This window comes from Taeniopygia guttata, chromosome Z, assembly GCF_048771995.1.
Source record: "Taeniopygia guttata chromosome Z, bTaeGut7.mat, whole genome shotgun sequence".
Lineage (NCBI taxonomy): Eukaryota > Metazoa > Chordata > Aves > Passeriformes > Estrildidae > Taeniopygia > Taeniopygia guttata.
In genome coordinates, this window is record NC_133063.1 from 22,995,654 (window position 1) to 23,011,873 (window position 16,220).

At 37.6% G+C, this 16,220-nt stretch overlaps 1 protein-coding gene across 2 annotated transcripts; it reads right to left on the minus strand.

Moving 5' to 3' along the window:
• Window positions 1-265: 265 nt before the first annotated feature.
• LOC140681865 (3'-5' RNA helicase YTHDC2-like) lies at window positions 266-14,987 on the minus strand. 2 transcript variants are annotated; one of them, XM_072922408.1, is made up of 20 exons: window positions 13,986-14,987; window positions 12,758-12,906; window positions 12,221-12,356; window positions 11,744-11,870; window positions 10,704-10,769; window positions 9,753-9,931; window positions 9,507-9,603; window positions 9,343-9,430; window positions 9,163-9,243; window positions 8,638-8,720; window positions 7,928-8,033; window positions 7,671-7,790; window positions 7,045-7,317; window positions 6,416-6,542; window positions 5,767-5,972; window positions 4,886-5,081; window positions 3,669-3,778; window positions 1,933-2,222; window positions 1,359-1,533; window positions 266-572 (listed from the first exon to the last, which is right to left on the minus strand). In XM_072922408.1, exons 1-20 carry the CDS (start codon window positions 14,062-14,064, stop codon window positions 525-527), a joined length of 2,736 nt encoding a protein of 911 aa, XP_072778509.1. In that variant the 5' UTR covers window positions 14,065-14,987; the 3' UTR covers window positions 266-524. The 2 variants fall into 2 exon arrangements, with proteins under 2 accessions (XP_072778509.1, XP_072778508.1); XM_072922407.1 differs by lacking the exon at window positions 266-572 and having other exon boundaries at window positions 1,136-1,533.
• Between the last annotated feature and the right edge of the window lie 1,233 nt (window positions 14,988-16,220).

Below are 16,220 nucleotides of genomic sequence, written 5' to 3' on the forward strand. Positions count from 1 at the left end.
TGGTGCCTCACCTGCTTCCAGGTGTCTTGATAGGAGAAAATCAAGTCTGGACCTCCCTGTGGCTTCCACACGCCACTCTCAGCCGCACCAGCGCCGCCTCCCCCGCTGCTCCCCAGTGGGTCACGGCTGGGAGCTGGGACCCCGCGTGGCTCCAGACTGACCACGCTGTTCAGGCTGTTGCTCCACGCCGTGGGCACCAGCTGTCACTGCTATATACACTGTATCCCGAGGCGGTCGCGACACAAAGCACAGACCACAGGCGGTCTCAGATGGCAATTCTTTATTATCGAACATGGCTGACCTTTTATAAACTTTCTAATTGTTTATACTTCTTCTACCCCAACTATTGGCCACAAAAAATCAACATAACACCACTGGTGAACAGTAACAGTGACTTTAGTTAACTTTCTAAAAATACTTTGTCCGTCTGCAGTGCTCTCCTTATCTTTCTTCAGTTCTTCTCTTCTCTCAGTCTCCTTGGTAGCAGCCTTGGAGAGAGCTCTTTAACAGCTTCTTCTTGCCTCTCAGCTTCTTTTCGCTCCTTTAGCTAACAGGCCTGCTGTTAGCCCCTTCTACAGTAATTCATCCATGAGGGGCAAGAAACAAGTAGAGCAGAATAGGATTAAAAAGTCTAGTGATTAATTAGAATTGGTTAAAGTCTGACAGACCTTGAGATGACACCAAAATTAAGCATCCCAGAGTGTAGCCTACAGCACACTACTCGCATTTCTATATTCAGGAAACATGTTTTCTTCCTTTTACGCTGTCTTAATTTAAAAGCTGAAAGATTCAAGAGGAATTACTACATCCTCCAATGAGTCCATGAAGTTTCCTCTCAATGATCTCCTTAGTGTTACTGCAGTCTACTATTCAAGTATATGTGACAACTGTCACAGTAATCTCATTAAAAATGTGTACTTTGTTAAAATAACCATCACAAAAATCAGTCATAGTAAGGCAGATAAGACAGAATCAGTATTGATATTGAAAATCTATTATGGAAGCCGAGAAAGGCAGAATCCAAAAACTTCAGAAGTGTGTATACAATATACTCATTTAGTTGAAAAAAACTAATACATGTTTATTAGAATAAGTTTGGGGGGTTTTTTAAATCTCATTTTTTCTACTTTGGATAGCTTCACCTCAGCAGTCTACAAATTATTTTTGCTGTATTAAACTAGTGAAACAAGGATATTTAGTCTAGATTTTTAAGTTCCAGAAGGAAGTATTATGCAGTGTTACAAATGAAAAGCTACGTTAGGTTCCTAATTTATCAGTAAAATACCTAACTGCAGAATGATATCAGCAAGAAATTCTATTACTTTGGAAGAGCAGGGTGATATGTTAGAGAACTCTACCTTTCCCAACACTGGAGAAGAAGGAGTAGCACAGGCGTTGGAATAGCTAGTGCTGTCTGCAGGCTTCACTGAGGACTGAGCTGATCTGTCATCTGAGGATTGTCTGGAGAGCAAAATGTCTTTTTCTTTGTACTTCTTTGGCTGGTGGAGTGCAGGAGTAGATTTCACTGAAACCCTACAAAGGACATACTTTGAGTTTCACAAGCAGTCACTGAACAATTTACATCGACCTGCCAGCCTACTGCATGACCACATGTATTACAGCAACTACAAAATCTATTAAAGCCTAACTAAAAACTCATACTGACCATTCATTGCTTTTTAATGCTACTGTTAAACTTCTTCTGCTACTTCTCAAACATCACAATTCATGGACAATATTCCTGACTGCTCTCTCCAACAGCAGCCCCGGGTATGAAATACTTCTCTTTGGGACTACAATGCAGCATACAACAGTATAACACCTTCCAACTGTACTTCCGCTGTTTCCACCTCCTATTACTAGCAGAAACTTAAGTGATACTTGTATACATAAACTGCAACCTACAGCGAGCAGAAGACCTCAGCATCTTACTTTTCAGCATGAGAGAAGTCAGACAATTCTGTTTCTGTTGAGCTGTTTCTGCTGTTGGTTGACATCCATGTAGATGCCAAAGGAAGTTCTTCACAAGTCACAGGCCTTGGTCTCTGGCCAATTCCTGAAGGCTGCTGTAGACCTGCAAACTGTTCTTCAGCACTCAGAACAGCTGTAATTGCTCTTACAGTTGTTTCATCAACCTCAGACCACAGCTTAGAAGGAGCTCGCATACGACGCAGAAACAAGCTGTGCCACTTCTGCCTGAGTTGCAGCAGCATACCAGCAGCCTGCAATAAATTCCAATTCTGTTAAATACTGATGAAAATTAGATCACACAGGTAAGAGAACCCTGTCTTTTCCATATCAGGCAGCACCTGGCATTCTAATATAAACGGGGCCCACAATTAAAGGCGAGACTAAGGTCTTGGGGAAGGGGAATAATCCATATTTAAATTAAGACGTTAATTTGCTTTCTTTTCCTTGGGTGCAAGGTAATTTTGGAAACATTTCATTTAGCTCGGTAATAAACTTAGCTTTGTATTGTAATTCCACAGACCTTTTTTTTTCCTTCTTATCTTTCAAGAAAACCCAATCCTTTCATGCTTTATGCCCTTCCTCTCAAATCAGTCTCTACTCATGCACTCTTCAGTCATAGTTGATGGAAAAGAGCTCTAAGTGATATTTTTCTTACATAGACACCTGGTCAAATGTGATGACTAAATTCATAAGACTATTGTCTAATTCTGCTACCAGAAATGCTTCCATTACAATAAATTTTAAAAAATCACTCTTCTGGACATGTCTAGGAGAGAGAGTATTATTATTAGAGTTGGTAAAGTTGTGTGTTTCATGACCCATAAACTGCCTCCTACCACAGCCACAGCTCCTCAATGACATAAAGACTTCTATTTCAAAGAGGTTTTGAAATTTATCCTTCCAAAATCTGACAGCAACTTTCTTTCAGCAACTTCAGCTTCAAGTGCTCCTTTTTTGATCCGATTTTGGTTATCCTATCAAAGAAAGAAGAACACAATATGCCAATGTGACTGTTCTCTCAGCTCCTGTTCAGATTTTGGCTATCCCAGCTCGTGCTATGGCCTGATGGAGCACCATGCAGGCAGGACAGGAGGCCAGAAGGAGCAGAAGGGCCCTTATGCAGTCACTGTCACCTGCAGCTTGCTGTCCCTTGCAGCCATTATCTTTTGTCTGCCAGTCTCTTCAGAATCTGCTGATGTGTGGAAAGGGACAAAACTGCCAAGCTCAGATATAAAACATCATACTGCCCAGAAAGTTTTTGAAACAGACCCAACAGCATCTGGATTGCTGAGGCTTTCCTGGTCCCTTTTGTGAGAGACAGGGCACCCACATCAATATGGAGGAAGAGGGATGAGCACTCTCAATGTTGACTTAGGTGACTAATTATTCTCTTTCTGTTTGCTGACAAGTAAAAGAATAGAAAGGTACAGGTGATAGGTGATGAAACACTGCAACTTGGATGTTGAATACACGGATTCAGGCGACAGACAACTCTGTGCCAAAGGGGATTGAAGCCGTTTAATTATTGATGAGCTTGTGAAGTAAAGGTTAAATCACAGAGTACCTAGTTCAAGAGACCGAAATGGACCATGACATTCTTGGAGAAAATTCTGGCTACTCAAATGTTACAAAAACCTTTTCACGTCTTTTTACAATGCCTCTACATGAAGCAAACCCAGAAGTAATTTCTTACTTACTTCAGGGTCCAGTTTGAGATGGAGCCATTCATCCAGCTTCAGCAGTGCCAGATCAGCAGATGTCTTGTCCTCCATCTCACTGTCGCTGCTATCATTAGATACCCCTCTCCCTGAATTAAAGACAAAAGGTGCATTAGCATTTCCATATTTTTTCTACTATTATGTCTACACAAAAACCCGCATACTACAGTATTACCAGCAACAATGTTTTTCCTTCTAAAATTGACTTTAAATGTAAACATTTGTAAAACTACCTCTTTTCTGCAAATACACTGCAAAGTCTTTGCTCCAGATAGCAGCAATCAAGCCAGACCTGCTGAAGGTCCTACTGTGTAAAAACCTGTATTGATATGATGTGACCCAACTCATGTACCTCCACCAGTATCCACAGGCCACTATACAACTTTTGCCTAAAGCTGTTTGCAAAATCACACATGCCTCTATTTCCTAGTAAAACAGCAGATCTAAAGACCTAGTAAGAAAAAAAAAATCTATACATATAGCTATTAATTAGGATTCTTTATTTTTCTTAAGTGCAATTCAATCAACATGAGCACTACTCTAAGGTTCACAGTTTAAAAGCAAGACAGGAAAGCTCTAGAAATAAGTTGAACTTTTAGTTTGATTCAAACTATGACAACTAGAAGCAGTTATTTTTGCTTCCATTCCAAGAGGACTCAATGTAAATCAGAAAAAAGAAGGAAATTTCTATATATTCTCTATTACTCACAGTTAATAGTACAGTTAACTGAAATTAAAAATTATCAGTAGAACATGTCTTGAAAATGTATGTGTTAGCTAGAAGCAACATGACTTGTTTGCCATATTGATTGTTTCTAAATTATTCTGTTTGAATAATCTGGTTCAATGTATCAAATAAAGTAGTCTGTAGAAAAAGAACATGCATACTATACTTCTCAGTACCAGTACTACAGTTCTCATTAGACACTGTGGCTGTATTCTTTCCTTACAAACTATACTGCAGTTTCTGAGACCCTACAACTGTGTAATTTATGGACTTGAATATGTAAGGAATCCCAAAATGGAGAGATTTATTACAGAACCAACAAACTCTTCCTGAATAGCTGCAGGAATTATAACAGCGCTATTTTCAGAATCAGCCAATACATGTATTAAATATTACTGAAAAATAAGTTTTCCATGTCACACGCTGATGTATAGCAATGGAAACATCCCAAATCCAGACTCCAGTGTACCTCGAAAGGATGAAGATGCCTGCAAGGCATTACTTGGCAGTCTGGCTGGTCCACAGAAGAGGGCCACCGTGACAGGTGTCACAACAGAGCAGCACCTGATGTTTGCTGTCTTGTGAGCTCTCGTCATTTCATCATATATAAGCCAGTCTGTAGGGAGAGCCTGGATGGCTGCAGCTTGTCCATTTGCTGGGGCAATCTGTGCAAGAGCGGGTAAAACCAGGCTATTATACCCTCCACCTGTAATTAATGTAAATTTGAACGTATTTCTCATTTTATCCAGAGACACTATGGATGCCTCAACCTGGCAGTGCTCAAGGCCAGGCTGGGTGGGGCTCTGAGCAACCTGGACTAGTGGAAGGTGTCCCTGCCCGTGGCGGGGGTTGGAATGAGATAAGCTTTAAGGTCCCTTACAACCCAAACCATTCTATGATTCTGTATTTTGAGAACTAAATACACATACAATTATATACATATAAAAATATACATGCACATAAAAAAGCGTGAGAGAATTCAACCAGATTTATAAATTATCCTACCATGATAAAACAAAATATTTTGCTTTAAAAAGAAATGTTAAAAAAAAGTTTCAGAGAAAAACTTGCTTTTAAGAATAGGGATCATTATATCTTTAAAACAATTTTATAGCAGGGCAGTTTTTTTGTCATTTTGCCTTGTTCCATCTAGAGAAAAGACTAATTGAAACGATGGAAAAATGAATCAACTCCAATTCTATCAGCTGGGTAGAACGGTATTTTCTAAAGCTGTAGTGTTAAATGCCTATACTGCTTTTAAAGTACTGACAAATAGGAAACGACATTTCTAAAACACGTGACAGATTTTAGTGCCCTTTTTTTTGAACTATGAATTCAAAGTGTCTTTACCTTTTTATACTGAGACTGACCAAGAACAGAGGTAGGATGAAATCGCACTTTCTTCTCCTTTGATTCCGTCAACACCAGGCTGTCTCTGTCTACATGCACAAGATTGGGATACATCCCTGCCACTAAGGCACCTTTAATTACAGCCCAGTTCTCAGAGTTAGTATTAACATCTCTAATATCAGCTCCTCCTCTGGCTCTCACAAAACCTGACAAATGAAAGAGACAAAACAGTGCCATGTTAGCTTGTGTTTGGTTCTCAAAAGGAGTCAGAAACTAAAGGTGAAATAAATTACTTCTTTGTTGCATTTTTCACCACTGCCAACCTTAACAGCACCAAGAAGAAACCATTACACTGAAATCCTTCCTGATAAGGGGTTTCATACTAACACAGAATACCACTATTTTCTACAATATAAAGACATTTCCTACGGGAATAATTCATTAAAACATGAAATGCAGTGGCATGTGGAGATGAGGGTGCTTTCAGTTAGATCAGCCACAATTCCTCATCTGCACCATACCCTGCATGAATGTGTGCGTGAAGGTGTATTTCAAATTAAGGAAAATTACACCAGTGAACACGATTTTTGTTACAATTTCTATATGCTTGACTTTAAAACAATGTTAAAATTGTTTCCAACTTCTCTACCTGAGGCTCTAAGCTGGCCAAGCACCTGTGTTCTCATTCCTGCAATGGTTTCCATTGTGGCTTGGGATAGGAAGTTCTTTTCACAGAAGGCTCTCTCCCAGCCGTCACTGCGTGCCTTCTGCCATGCCTGAAAATGTTTTTACATTTGCCTATTAATTTGAAGGACTTAACTAAAAACTGCATTTTTTTAAAATATTACATTTATGTCAATAAAATGAATGCAAAACCAACTCTAAAAGTTAATGTATCAAACCAGATTATTTTTTCTGTTCAACAATTAGATTCTCTTTATGTGTTCACTACAGTGATGATTATGTCAAGTTAAAACAATAAATAAAGATCATTACATTAAGATCATGATTCAAAGTTCAGTGTAGTAGGATGCAAAGAGGCACATTGTTGGAACATTCAAAATTTTATAATGTTTGAAACAAAATATACTACAAAAACGGTTCCCTCTTCTGTGGACCAGCCAGACTGCCAAGTAATGCCTTACACAGGAAAGGCACTAGGCAAAAAGAAAGTCTTCTCTGAGCACTTAATCACAGTCCGCCACTCTACATCCAACTGGTGCATCTGCATTTTGCTTGAATGTGCTGTGATTAGTACTCTCTGAAATGAAAGACTACCTGGAAAGCCCTGAGCAGGGCCATGTGGTCACTGAACGTTCCGGCAGCAAAACGCTTCCTGCACAGCACGGCTGCACGCTTTTGGGAGGCCAGCGTGGGCAGCACAAAAGGGTCTTGGTAGGCAAGAGCACAGGCAATGGTCAGAACAGGATCCAGGCACTTCAGAACTACAGCATACAACACCATTTTACCGAGGTGTGGCTCTACAGGTAATTCAGTGAGGTGATAACCAAGCTCAGTGAGATCTTCCCAAGGGTCCATGGCATCTATGGTCTGTTCATAAACAAACAAACAAACAAATAAAGGAGAGGGGGATGGGTACAGTGGACAAAATCAATTTACAGTGAAAGCAGAAAGGATGTGAATAATGGACATTAACTAGACTTGTTTCCAAACACTACAGAAGCAAGTCAAACTATTAACTGAGACAAGACTTTGAAGCACTCTCTTCCCTTGACATGGAAAAACACATCCCTACACACAAAATGAAAACAGACAATAAACAAAACTTCAAAACATCCTTAAGTAATTAAAAACAGCTTCAGTACAAACTGAAGTCAGTAAACTGCTACACCTCAAATTTCGGATCAAATACAATTACAATCTAAACCTATTCCTTTTCTGACCTTAAGCATATGCACAGCATTTCTCACAGTTACAGCAGGCGGAGGATCAGGAGCTTTCATAAGAAAGTCTACAATTGGACAATTAATTGGAGCCAGAATTTTTGTGTACAAACAGATCTCCTACAAGGTAAAAGGCAGAACAAAAAAAGATTACCAAGATTTGGAAGCAGCCGCCAAACACATGATTTGTTGCAATTAATAGTATGGTTTGAGGACATTGTATTTTTTAAAGTTATAGTTTCTAACTGAACATGCACCTGAAGCGGCATCCTTAGAAGTTCTGGAGATTGAAATTCCAACATATTCTGAAATCGGAGCCTGCTGAAGAGACGAAAGCAGACTCCAGGCTGACAGCGCCCAGCCCTTGAAAATAAAATATGGAAGGTTGTGAAAATGAGGATTTCTTTCTAAAAACAAAACCAAAAGCCAACAAACAGACACAGAAACTCAGAATGGAAAAGAAGAGGCAGTACTATGAAGAAAGTGTTGTTAAGTCACACACAAAGTGAGAGTTTTCTAATCATGAATTATTTTTGAGAGTGTGGCAATTTTTTACTGTAATTTTAACCCAACACTGACAAATCTGGAGGAAAGAAAAACAAGGCTTATCTAATGTAAAGTGCTGTGGGTTTTTTGCTAACCTAAGACCAGTTCAAATCTCAATCATCCTTTGTTGTGAGGAACCAGTTGCAAACTTTATTGTTTCCCCTCACATCCCCTCAACAGAAGTGATGCTTGGAGTAAAAGGTAGAATAAAGATGAAGTAACTTGTGAGTGAATGAGAGACAGCAAATTCTCTCAGTCAAATACATGCTGACGCCTACTCACCTGCAGAGAATGAGTGTTGGCCACTATGCAACACAACACTGGACTAGGCCAGAAACAGCTACTATGTTGTGTGCTTTATTCTAAACATAAAGGACTGTGGATATCTGCAAAATGGAAACTGCTATGAGGCATTTATTACCTGCCTTTTCTCTGGATAGCACTGGCTTTTGAAATCCACCCCATTTTTACCATTGTAACACGACTCAGTGCATCAAAAGACTTCTAGAAAAACAAAGAAAGGAATGCAAACTGAAAACTCAATAGGGTACATGAAATACAAGTTACTAGTTATTTAGATTACCAACAGAAGTTTTCTAAAAAGTATGAAATAGTAATATATACAGCAGCTTCTGACACAAAGGTACCTTCTCAATTTTGAGTGAATTAATGAGGGTATCTCCTTTCTAGTATCTTAATGCTCCACAATTTTTGAAATTCAAGATTTTCAAGGTTTTTTAGAAAGATAGCTTACAGTATTTGTCTTAAAACAAATGCATGTTGAAACTTTTCAGCAAGGACTGTTGCCTGACAGGCACTAGCTCTCAGCTAGTAAAAGCTTTTTTTTACTTTACTGTAAAGTCATAAATAATAAAAAAAAAAGTTCTCCAAAATTTATGCACTGTGTGTTTTAGAATCACACTAGGAAAATTTATGGCAGTCCTACCTCTTTCACCTTGCCTGAGTCAATGACAAACACCACATCACTGACTGTTATGCTGGTTTCTGCAATATTAGTAGAAAGAATCTGCAAAGAAAAAAACCAAAACCACCAAAACTGTAATAACTGTAAAAGCAATGGCAAAATAGGTCATTGTGGCATTGGAAAAAGTCCTCTAATACTTGCAATTTTGCGAATGCCAAAAGGTGGACTTTCAAGCACTTTCTTCTGGTACAAAGTCTGCATACTTGAATGAAGCATGAAAACTTGGTATCTAATGCAAGACAAAAGGAACATTTTAAGGATCCTTAAAAGGAGCAATGAAAAGCCACAGCAACTAAAGGTTTTACCTGTGAGCATTATCAGTGAATCTCTTATCATCGAAAACAATGCGGTCTCTCAGGCTCACTATCTCATCATACCCAGGAAGAAATATTAAAATTGCTCCTAAAAAAGGAAGTGGGTTTGCAAAGTTAAACAGAAAATTCAAATACATGTCGAATAGCACTCAGAAGGTTTTAACGTTTGTGGATTGCTGAAAAAAGCATGATTCATCAGAAGCCAAATCCACAACCACTGGTTAGGTATTTACCTACCTGCATCAGAACTATGACAGATGCTGTGAAGTAAGTGCATTATCAGATCCAGATCCACTTTTTCATCATCAAAACTGTGATGATAAGCTGTCAGTAGCTCTCTGTCCTCTGCACTAAGGTCACTAGCACTTTTTTGGACCAGGGAACTTTCATCCATGTTTCCAAATCCGAATGAAGCGCTGTAACAGGAAAATACACCAGAATCAAGGCTGCCCCTTCGGGTTTGCATTGAGCCATCCACTCAAACTTAGTTCATGACCAATATGACTATTGGTCTTGAATTCTGATGTTTAAGTGTAGCAGAAGGGAATCACCATACTATTACTGTTTACTGATTTCAAAGTTAACCCAGTGAAGGATGCCACTTTATTTATTAGTGTTAACTTTAGTTTTCTTCAACTTCATTGAAACACAACCATAAGCAAAGGAAAGTATAAAGATACTTCTCGTTTATCTGTTCAAGTACAAATATTTAAGAGATACGTGTTCTCCAAAAATTTCCCACTAGCAGAAACTACACTAAGAGAAATTATAGTAGAGATAAGCTTTACAAAACACTACCTCAAGTACGATAACTGTAAGTTAATCAGAAAATCATTCTTGAATGGCCTAGTGTACACATTACTTCTGTAAATTTTCTTTAATATGCCTATTGCATATAAAAAGGATAAATAAAAACACATGACAGATTTGTTTCTAAAGTAAGCATGTGAAAAGTACAGAATTAGCAAGTTGTGCAAACATAAACAATATGATACTAAGTACAAACATTTTTGCTGTTTATTTTTTGAAATATTCCTATTCTTAAAAAGAGGTCTTGCCATTAAGTCCAGATTTTAGACCATGAAAAGCTAACACCTGTTCTGATTAAAAGAACACAAACCTCAAATTTCCCATCACAACCGTTTGTATATAATATACAACTGATTCTGCAAAACAGTTACAACTGACCTGTAGGATTCCAACAGATGAACAACCTCCGTCTGTCCAAAGTGCCTAGCCCAGTCCACAGCCATCCTGAAATAGTTGCACAAGTATTTTTATTAGACTTTTCACTTCGAAAGATGAATATGAAGAGCGCATCAGGAGAGGCAATTGACACCAGACTTTTGTACCCATTTCTGTACTGACATCCGTACTGTTATTGCTGGATCTGCAACTTCCCATTTGAAAGTGCATGAATAGGTGTTAACAGCTATCTGACTTTTAGGTGACTACAGTTCTTTACCACAAAAGAATGTCCGTTTTACACAGGAGCAAACATGCACAAGGAAGTGAGGAGGAAGAAAGTGCCATTCCTTTAAAAAGTCCACAACAAGGTGCAGAGATCAGACCTGCCTGTTTGCAGTATCCTTGAAGTCATCTCAAAAGGTCACACCCCAGGCATAACATTTGGCTATTTCATGTCTTTCAGAAGCTGTCCTCCTCACGATGCAGTTCACTGTTTTGTCTTTAAACTGCATTCCTTCCCAAGTTTTTTCAAATGTTAGTACCAAATATCAGACCCCTGGAATTCTAATTCTTATCATTCCATACAACAATTATTTACTGTACTTCCCTGTTTATATGAAGACATAATCCATTACCACAAAACCTGAGTTTCTACAGATTCACAAATATTTTTACATGCTACAATATATTTAGAAACATAACAGAAAGATCTTCTGATATGGGTAACTCCATGAAAATAGGAATTGCCAAATATTTTGGTCCAATTCAGTAGATTACAGTTGTTCTGCTAACCAGTATCTTAAATAAGACCTACTGAAACAAAGTTTATAGCTCATAATCAAGACCATGTAATTAAGAATTCAATTTAGAATTTACAGAAAACAATGTGATTATCAGGAGTTAGAAATTGTTGAGGCTGTCAAAATCTATAGTTCTTACAGCAGTGTGATAAGTTAGCAAATTAATTTAGATGTTAAACAATTTTCTTTCTCTCTCCTATATTGACACATAAATCTATCTTTTGGTTTCTCTGTTTTTACCAGCCATTAGATGATTTGCAGTAGATACTTGCTCCCATGCTGATCAACTGTTCTACTTGACTCAAAAAGCCTCTCCCTGAAGAAATCATCAGAGCAGTCGCACCAGTTTCACTGTGCCTATAATCAACTGAGAAGTAAACGAAAAAAAAATCCAGCAAACCCAAGAGAAATGTAATTTTTTCATCTAAATATAGTACAAATATTGCTTTCAAATTCCAGCCCAAAGAGAATTTGTTTCCTCACTTTATCTCTGAAGTTAGTTCATATGAATTCTACACTGTTTTAGAAACACACTTCTGTCAATACTTCAAAACAACAAGTAACTAAACAACCCATTATTTCTGCTAGCCCTATCATTTTTTCAGTCGGCATCAGAATGCAAAGGTAACACCATTTGAAACTGGAGATAAAAGTAGCCATAAAAATCTAAGTAAATTTGAGGTTGCTTTTTTTTATGTAATAACACATGAAACTTACCACTGACATTTTCAGTTAAAATAAGATTTAACAGCTGAGCAAACAAATCAATATCTTTATGCAACCAGATGTCAGAAAGACAGGAATCCATTTCTTTTACTATCCACAGTTCAAGGCAATTCACATCTTTTTCAGTCTGAAGATAAAAAACAATATTGAAAGCTTAATCTCTTCCAAGAGTTGTCTTTATTCTTATACATTACCCACAAAGAATTGGAATGGTTATTTTTCCCAGCAGCAACAGAAACCCAAATATATCAGTGTAGATATACCTAACTCAGTTATCAGTTAATGCATTGATTTTGTCATATGCAAGTACGAACACAATGGCAGTCGAGCCATTTGATCTGAGGAAAAGCTGTGTGCAACCACCCTATCTGAAGAGCACACTTCAGCTAGAGCAGTTCATCCTAATCAAGTAATCTTTAAAATACGTTAATATCCTGAAAGACTCAACAGAACTGTAGAAAACAGATTTTAAATGGCTAGAATACAACACAAATATAAACATCTCTTCCGACAAAAGAAAAAACTTACCAGTTGATTAAATACTGTGTCACCACCATCATCCAACCATTTGTACTCCTCATTTGTCCTTGGAACTGATTTTTGTCTCCGAGATGTCCCTTTGTTAGTGTTATCTGGAGCTGAACACCACTCAGCAAGAGTGTTCTTCTGTTTCTCTTCTAGAATGCAAAGTATTCCCCAAGAAAGTTTTAGAGTCATATTTATTATCCATTGTTTTCTACTAAAAAAGTTAGTTACAGCAGGTTTTACCAAGTTTTACCTATTCAACCTCTTTTATTTAGTCTAGAATGCTACTACCAGTCCAACATAAATGACATATTTAAGGGTACCCAAAGGGCGCCACTGCAAACAAGGGCTATAAAAACAAGGTAAAACCCAACACTTTGGTGTTTAACCCCCCAAAACCTCCGTTATTCCAAACTACTGCATTCAAAGTATCTTCCTTAAGTAATCACCTTCCACACAATCTCAGACCAGATCTTTTTCCACAAATGGAATTCTGAAGACGAGTGATACAGTCCCTGCATGTAACAACTTACTTTTCTACACAAGTGGAAGAAACCTTAGAAAACACCAGGGTCCTAACTGAACTTTTCTGACCCCAGTGATCAGAGGTGAGCACTGTGATCGATATCCAGTTAGGACTGTATGTTATAGCTTTGGGGTTTGCATTTTTTTAAAAATTTTTCTTTAAATAATCACTGGGATCATTACTTTCAGTTGCCAAGAAAACTTCTGAGCAGTATCTACTTAATCAACTTAAACCAAATGATGTTTAGCTCAAGAGTGTTAACACTTAAAAAAATACATCCATGCCTGAAGAAAGCAGTGAAAAATGTTACTGAAGGAAATTTAGTGCAAGATGTACAAAATCATGCCTGCTTTAATAGCTGCATTTAATTTGCACCCAAAGGTACAGAGCATCCTATGCTTCTTTAGTACTCATGTGGGCAGAGCCCCCAGTTATATATAACTCTACAGCATAACAATTAGAAAAAAGATGACATTTATCAACTGAATGAAAAAAGAATGCAACCACTGAATCAAAGTGGTTTTTTTTCTTTAATTGCATAAACTATTTCAAAAATGTAAATATTGAGAGCTTAAAGACGCTGTCATCTAATCACATCTCATTTAATCTCCTGACTCTGGAATTTTAACAGAAAATAATCCTGTTAACTGTTTGTTCAATCAATGATTCTCATTGCCAACCCTTACAATTAACAAATCCACTGACCTTGCTGCTTCTTTTCTTTGTACTTCACCATCTCTTTGTTTGCATACCCAGTGCTTCGTAAAATGTCCTCCAGAAACATCTCTTTAACTTGAAAAGGTCTCCCTTGGACTAAAATAGAAAAAATCCATTAAAGATTCTATATTCACTAGCTTCACTTACAGAATTAATTCTTTTAAAAAACTACCTTCACTGGAGTTTATTTTTCTCAAAACTGTACAAAACAAAATATTTCCAAAGTCAAATGCCACCTTGTTTCTTCTCAACCTCTTCAATTTTATGAAGTTTTATAGCAGGAGATGTTCGTAAGATTGACAGTTATTAACTACAATTTTTTTTAATGAGAAAAACAAAACAGCCGTGTTTGTTTAGGGTTACAAACAAGAACCTGCCATGTAAGTCTGCCATCTGGATCAAAAATGTAATTAATTAATAAGCAATTAATACAGCTTTTTGCAAGGTTCCACACAGAGACAGTACATCTTTATACTGAACTACTTTCTTTTCATGAGAAGCATGTAAGAAGGCAGCCTTATCTCCATATCCTCAACTAATTCAGCAAAGCTGAGCTTTTTTTACTGAATACTTCTTGACAGATGAGACATCCCAGTGGCCTTTACCTTCTGATAATTTATCCTGATTTCTTTTTCAACATGACTATTTTCCAGACCTTATCTGTGGACATTACAGGATGCTTTTTGCATGAAGATTAAAATCTCTACATTTTGATTTCTTGTTCCTTAACCTGACTCAGGAACACTCAGGATTTTCCTTCAGAAAGAACAATCCACAATTCACATACTTTTAGAAGCTGTGACAGAGGAAGCCTTCCAACACTGATCACAAACTCTGTGTACTACAGCGATCCACAGTTACAAAATGTGGTTTCTGTGGTCAGGATTTTGTCAGCCATATTGCTGAAGGAGACTCAAACCTTGTATATTACATTAACAGACAAAGCCGCTTCTTTTAATTCTTAAATTAACAAAAAAAAAAAAAAAAAAAGGGAAAAAAAAATCTTTTGAATTGCTATTGGCCTGTTACATAACCAGCACAAACACTGTGGTAAACTGGAGAGACTGGGAGAGATTGCCATCAGATTTTCCAACACAAATTGACCGATCTGAAAGAACAGGAAGCTGCAAAAAGAGTAAACTGGAAAGTCATACAACAATCACAACTGAGGCACTCCCTTGCAAAAAAAATTCAGAGAACATGAAATCACGTGTAATTTCCAGATTCCTGTCTCCAACAAGCTGCAAACCTTATTCAACTGGGCAGAAATTCAAAACAGAGAACTAAGCACTTCCATCTGCAAAAAAAGAAAAGAAAAAAAGGTTTCCTCCTCACAAACATTTGCTAAAATAAACCAGTAAGCAATCCCATTTCCTAAAACCGTTGAGATTTTTTTTAAAAAGGCTGACATGCAGAGAGTCTACCTTATTGTCAAATAAAGCATTTCTCTTAAAAGATACTTTTCAAAACACATTAAAGTTGGACATTACTGTTGAAAAAGTAAGAGGATTGCAAGGTGCCAGAGGAGGTCACCCATGCAGAAAACCTGCAAGCCAGGAGGGTGGGGCAAAAACTGCAATCCCACAAAAACCCCCCACCTCCCACACATTTACATTTTGCCTTTACTAAAGATCAGTCAAATGAAATTAAACCAGCAAAAAATGGTAACTTTTCTTTGCATTTGAATGTAGTCTAACTGCAGGTAACTGAGTCTGAACACAAAATAAGCGAAACTGGATGTCTTTTCTGAATATTTACCTAGATGAACAACTACTAATTTTCTTTAAATCAGAGAATCATGTGATCCTTTTTTCATGTGAAACCCAATCTGTCTAAGCCTGTATTTCTGAACTGAACTGGTACAGTTATCTGTGTTTTATCCAGTAACCAGTAACAACCTTCACAAAGCCTGAAGAGTAAGATCCTACTGGAATGCATTGATACATATCACACTCATGTAGCTTCTAAGTCCTGTATCAGCATGAAGACAGAACTTCAATAACCTCTTCCTACTTCTTCAATTAAGAGTGGAGGGGGGCAGGATGTATCTGCATTTACAGAACTCCCAGTGACTGAAACACTTCACTCTGAATGAGATGCAAATAGTCATGAAACAAGAAACCTGCATACAGAAAGAACAAGGATTCCTGTAATTCTCAGTGTATTAATCATGTGCCTTTACTCAGAATAATTTGCTACAGTTTAGTAAGATCTGTGAGTCTC